This window comes from Cuculus canorus, chromosome 16 (assembly GCF_017976375.1).
Source record: "Cuculus canorus isolate bCucCan1 chromosome 16, bCucCan1.pri, whole genome shotgun sequence".
NCBI classification, from domain to species: Eukaryota; Metazoa; Chordata; class Aves; order Cuculiformes; family Cuculidae; genus Cuculus; species Cuculus canorus.
Window position 1 is genome coordinate 7,120,347 of NC_071416.1, and position 6,000 is coordinate 7,126,346.

Genomic DNA, 6,000 nt, shown 5'->3' on the forward strand with positions numbered 1-6,000 from the left:
CACCTTTCAGTCTGAGTTATATTTTTAATTATAAAGACCAAGACCAGACCCTTTTCTAGCTGCCCTTCATTCCGTGCGTTCTACTGCCATTGAAACTTCAGAGCAGCAGTCTCTAGCTCTCTGGCTTGTGTCTCCTAAAGAGCCCAGAGTTGACACCCACTGCTGTTACGTGAATCCCAATCCCAGGCTGTGTACATGGTGTTTTGTGCCCCTCTGACATGACCTCTTCCTTTGCAGATTTTCTGGTGAAGGCCATGAGGTCCAAAGGGGTTAGGTCTGTTCCTGGTCTGGTTTTAGAATAACCTTCACAAGAAGGACTTCTGGTTTGGCACTGCAGTGTCCCCTGCTTCTGTAACACCTAACACGGCTGCTTGCGCCCTAGATCTTAGAGCTTGGAGGATGTTTAAGGGTTGAACGGGGGCTGCAAAATGCTAAATCTCCCTGAATCCTAAACTTACTGGAGAACTGCCTGAAGCCTTTAACAGCTTTCAGCCTGTAGGATTTGAAGCCAGATCTGATTCCTGCTCAGGGAACTGGTGTCATCCTTCCATGTTGTTATCAGAGAGCCGATATTGGTGTAGAGGCAGGCAAGTTGCCTGAAGGGGCTGTTGGCCAGTCCCAGGCCAAGCAAGTTCCTTTGCCTGCTCGGTTGTAGCTGTGTGAGAAAGCTCCCAGCACCACCTTGTCTTTGGAAATGAGTGGGCCCGTACTTTGAGGAGACCAAAATTTCACCACGCTAGGCTTCGCAGCAAACTGAAAGGCCAACAGTCAAATTGTTCTGCAGAAGAGGGTCTGAGCGCTGGTGGATTCTGAGTGTGGTCACAAACTCACTCCCTGGGTCATGCTGCTCAGGGGTGACTGCCCCAGTTATCAGCAGCTTGTTCACAGTGCTGCCGTCTGGTTTTGCCTCTCCTAGATCGATGCCAAGAAGGAGCAGTTAGCTGATGCCAGGAGAGAACTGAAAAGCGCCAAAGCTGATGCCAAGGTCCGGAGGGATGAGAAGTCTAAAAAGTAAGGCTGGTGTTACCAGGCTATGCAATGCTCCCAGTGCTCTCGGCTCCAAATGGGTCCTTCACCCTGTGTTCTGTTTCCCCAGCCTGTGATCTGGGAAGACTTCCTCAGGCTTTCTTGTCCCTTCTTTATTTTGTGCATGAAGAAATGACCCTCACACTGAGGCCTGTAGGGCTGTCTGACATTGCAGTTTCTGACATGGTCACTGACAATAGTCTCTTCTGAGCTGAGCACCAGCCTGGGACCAAGCAGAGCGGTGGATCCAGTGTGCAGTGTTGCCGTCTTCATGGGGAGCAGGGAGTTACACAATTGCACATTCACTTTCCCGGGTTCTGCTCTGCCCTGTTGGAAGCCCACAGTGCAGATCATGCACTCGGACTCTGTGTGGGCTCTGCAGAATAGTCACAGGGGTGCTGGGTGAAGAGAGCTCTGAAAAGCAGAATCACAGCATGACCATTACAGAGGGATAGGTGAGCTGGTATTCAAGTGGGTGTAGCATCAGTACAGTTCAGGCTGTTGCTTCCAACCTTCTAAAACAAAACTGCTGCTTAAGAATTCTGCTCTGCCTCTTTGAAAATGTCAGTTCTTAATTGCATGTGCTGAGTGTTTTGTGTCACCATCTGTGCTGACACAGCTGCCCTTTGTGGCTGGTGGCATTGCTGACCTTGAGCAGAGTCCCTTTGGGTTCCCACAGTGCTGCCATCTCAAGCCCAGCTGGGCATTAGACATTAAACACTTTGATTCTTTCCCACCTCAGGACAGTGGAGAGCAAGAAGAAAGCAGTGCAGAGGATTGAGGAGCAACTGATGAAGCTGGAGGTTCAGGCTACAGATAGGGAGGAGAACAAGCAGATTGCTTTGAGCACCTCCAAACTCAACTATCTGGATCCTAGGATCTCTGTTGCTTGGTAAGCATCAGCCTGGGGTCTGCTGGAAGGAACCGCCCCTTGGCTTGTGTCTGTTCTCCCTACTTGGCAGACAAGGGCTGTGGGTGAGAGCAGTGCCGTTATGCTCCCAGAGCTGTCTCTCTCTGTGGCCTTCCTTTGTATCTTCGCATGGATTTGGGAAGTTATAAAAGTGTCTCTTGAGGCCAGTGTGACTGTGCCAGCCAAAGCCAGCGCCGTGCTGGGAGGTGACGGGTGGGAGACCCTGCAGGGTCTGACACTGCGAGGCTGGGGTGTCTTATTAAGGAGCAGAGCCAGGAAGGGGCCAGGAGAGAGCAGGGTGGTTCTGCTGCACAGTGAGGGGCTGAGTGCCTGCGCTGTGCTGATCCTAACAGCATCTCCTCTTCCGCAGGTGTAAGAAGTGGGGAATTCCTATAGAGAAGATTTATAACAAAACCCAACGAGAGAAATTTGCCTGGGCTATCGACATGGCAGAGGAAGACTATGAGTTTTAACCTGTTTTTAATGAGCTGAATTTTCTGGGAAACAAAGGGGGAGTAGCCTGGTTTTTAGGGAGATTGATAAACTGTGAGCCTTACTTGTCCTTGGATGCTGGGGAAGGGGGAGGAAAGGGGCAAGTGAGCATCGGATAAAACAGCCAACATCTTGCAGAAAGCATAACCTGGAAATATCCTAACGGAGCTGAGCCAGTTGTCCTATGGACAACTTATTTAAAAATGTTCCAGAGATCCAAATTCTTGCTGTCTGGTTTGTGTGGTTTTTCTCTTGAGGCAGGGCAAGTGGATGGGGGATTTGTCAACCTTCCGCCAGGCAAATTCACCATCACACTGAGAGCGTGGGAAACTTTAGCTACTGTATACAAAATCCAATTATATTGGTGCGTTTTTACAGTTAGGGTTTTGCAATAACTTCTATATTTTAATAGAAAATGGACTCCTTAACCCCTGCCCTTCCCCTCCCCATCCCGCCCCATTTCAGAATTTAACAAAAAAACAAAATTTAAGAAACCCAACGCACCTGTTACAGCTGTCACTGTAGTCATGGAAACACCCAAATCTTTTTTAATTTGTCACTCAAAACAGTCATGGCATTGGAACATGAATTATGAAATAGCCACCACGTTTGTTCAGAGCAAAGCGCGATGGGAAATCGGCCTCCGGACTTGAGTGTTCTGTTTTTAAATGTGAATTTTTATTTCTTTTAATTATTTTAAAATATTTAAACAGTTTTTTTTTCTTCTTGATCTTAAAGATCGTGTAGATTTGGGGAGCGGGTGGGGGGACGAGGCCGAGTGGTGGTGAAATGCGTGTGGAATTTGAGGACAAATGAAATTGGCAGCAAATGACATTCCCATCACCCTTTGTTCTGAACATGCTCTGTACACTTCAAGAATATCTACTTTTTAGGTTTGTCAGACTGTTTTACCTCCCCCCCCCCTCCTTTTTTTCTAAGCCCCACTCCCCTCTTTTACTTGAAAGATTTTATTGTGTAAAAAGAAGTTTCACAGGTCAATAAATTTCGAGGGAAATGAGCATCGGTCCAAAAAGGAAAATAATCAAGATTTTAGGGCTTTTATTTTTTCTTTTGTAATTGTGTAAAAAAATTTTAAAAAACTAAAAAGCAGAATTTTAATGTGAAACCTTTTTTTGCTATAATCATTAGTTTTAGAGGCATTGTTAGCGTAGTGTGTGTGCGAAGACCATTTCCTGCAGCCTTTCCTCAACAAGTATCTTCTATTTTTATCATAAATTCCCTTTTAATCAACTGTAGGTTATTTAAAATAAATTCCTACAACTTAACTGAGTCTTGGTGTCTGTGTGTTCTGTCACCCGGGGTCCTGGGCCATGAGCTCCTGGTGGTCCCTGGGCTTGGGGGAGATGGCGAGGCCATGGCAAGGGCGAGGCAGGTCAGCATTGTCCCAGCAGTTGTCTCTTCATAGAATCATGGAATGGCTTGGGTTGGAAGGAACCTTAAAGAACATCCATTTCCAACCTCCCTGCCGTGCACAGCGACACCTCCTACTGGATCAGGGGCTCAAAGCTTCATCCGACCTGGTCTTGATCACCTCCAGGGATGAGGCAGCCACAGCTTCCCTGGGCAACCTGGGCCAGGACCTTCCCATCTGCATCAGGGTGAGTAGGAAGCGCATGGGTTCATGATTGAATCTGAAATGAAGCACCTGGCTGTGGCTTTTGGAAGGGAGAAGGCTTTCCACAGCTGCTGCTGTTGCCCTAATGTTGTGAGTAACTCATTGCTGCTTCCTCGTGCTGAGTCCTGGTGGCTCTGCGGTCACGTAGGCAGACCTTTAGTAGGTGGAGGAGCTGGTCCTACACCCACAGGGTTCTTGTGGGACACAGAGCTGACTCTGCTGCCATGCCAGCCTATGATTCTGCTGCTTGCTCCTGAGCCGGCATTAATGCTGGGTCTTGAGATGGTCCATCAGCTCACCTGGTTCCCAGATCCCTCATCTGTGCTTTGTGCACCCCAGGTGAAACCGCCCTGCATAATGGGCTTAAATATCAGCAGCCCAACACTCCAAGCTTATTGGGTGCAGAGCTGCCCAGTTGCTGTTCCCAGCAGGAATTCCCTGGAGGATTATTGCACGAGGAAGGGCATAGTGGGTGTGTGGCGTTTTCATGCCCAGGCTGCAATGTGAGCTGAGGAGGCTGGAGGACTTCTGCCACGTTTCTGCTGTGGCTGAAAGGAGGTTAATCACAACCTGGCATGTGAGTGAGCACAGCAAGCGTGGCATGAAGGAGAAGAGAGGAGCTTCAGCCAGAGCAGGGCTGCTGGGGCTGGAGTTGTACACGGGGTGCTCTGGGGTGGAAGGGATAGAGGGTGCTGCAAGGGAAGCAGATAGAGGGTGCTGCAAGGGAAGCAGCAGGGCTGCTCTTGGGTGCACAAGCACTGCTCGGCACAAGGAGCTGGAGGATTGAGGGCAGGGGTTGGCCTCTCCTTGTGCCAAGCTTGGGATCCTTGGCACTTGCTGGAGAGACAGTGAACCCCAGGAGCTGGCAGTGCAGAGGGGAGTCCTGCATTCCACCCAGCAGGGAAGAACGTGGCTTGTCACTGCCTTGCTCTGAGCTTTCCTGCTTTCCCCCTACCTTACTGGTGGTCACTGTGGGTTTCCATGCAAGACCAAGGAGCAGTGGGATGTGGTGAGCTGCTCTTCCTGTTGTGGTTTCTCTGCTGCTTTTTATTAGCCCACAGCCCCCGCAGGGAGGAGGAATGGAGTGGGAGCAGCACCCTCTCCTTCCCCTCGTGGCTAGGAAGGGCAGGAGGCTGGGCATAGACAGGGGGAATGCAGCTGATGGACGCATCCATCTCCCTGGCACTGGTAAGCTGTGCAGTGCGCTGCATCCTTAGGGAGCCTGGAGCAGATGGTCCTGGGTCCTCCACAGACACCCCCTGGGCAGCCCGTGCTGGGCTCCCAAGCCCCGTGAGGGTGGCTGTGGGCTGAGACTCCTGCAGCTGCAGGAGCAGCAACCTCCCAGCAGCCGGCCCCGAGCAGGGCTTCCTGCTCCCCACCACCTGCTGCGATATTTTCAGGCACTTTGTTGTGGCTGCAAAAACTCGCAGTTTGGCAGGAGTTACCGTTTGCTCTCTGGGGCCTTTCCAAGGTGCAGCAGAGAAAATGCCAGCGGAGAGGCAAAGGGGCTCATTGTGCTCCCAACCTGCCCATGCCTGGAACAATGCAGCCCTTAAAAATATCCTTTCTATTTATACTCCCCGCCTTCAGACCTGGCTGAACTAAATTCCCATTCCCTGTGCTGCTGAGCAGGGAAATGCGCTTCTCCCCCTGCCCTGCTGAAGGCGGCAGGGAGGGATGTGCTCTCACAGAGGGGAATCTCCCACCTCAGCATCGCTGCCACCACTTCCACCTTCTCCATAGGGATGATGGGGTGCCCATGGCCAGACTGGGGGTCGTGGTTCTCTGCCTGGAGGTGCGAGGCCAAGCTGATGTCCTGTGCTCTGCCTTTTTGTGTCAATGGAAGGAAAGTGTAAAACCAGCCCTGGAGAAAGTACTCGGCTTTGTCTTAACGCTGGGAAGCAGAGAGGCTCCCCTGCCAGCTGTCCCAGATGGG

General features: G+C 50.8%; 1 protein-coding gene across 1 annotated transcript in view; it reads left to right on the forward strand.

Annotated features, from left to right (window-relative positions):
- Window positions 1–3,695, forward strand: part of TOP1 (DNA topoisomerase I) — a 66,497-nt gene extending 62,802 nt beyond the window's left edge. Inside the window, exons 20-22 of the mRNA XM_054081505.1 lie at window positions 917–1,011; window positions 1,769–1,918; window positions 2,307–3,695. Of these exons, the coding sequence (XP_053937480.1) occupies window positions 917–1,011; window positions 1,769–1,918; window positions 2,307–2,409 (348 nt within the window). The 3' untranslated portion in view covers window positions 2,410–3,695. The remainder of the gene's footprint in view (window positions 1–916; window positions 1,012–1,768; window positions 1,919–2,306) is intronic.
- Window positions 3,696–6,000: the final 2,305 nt, after the last annotated feature.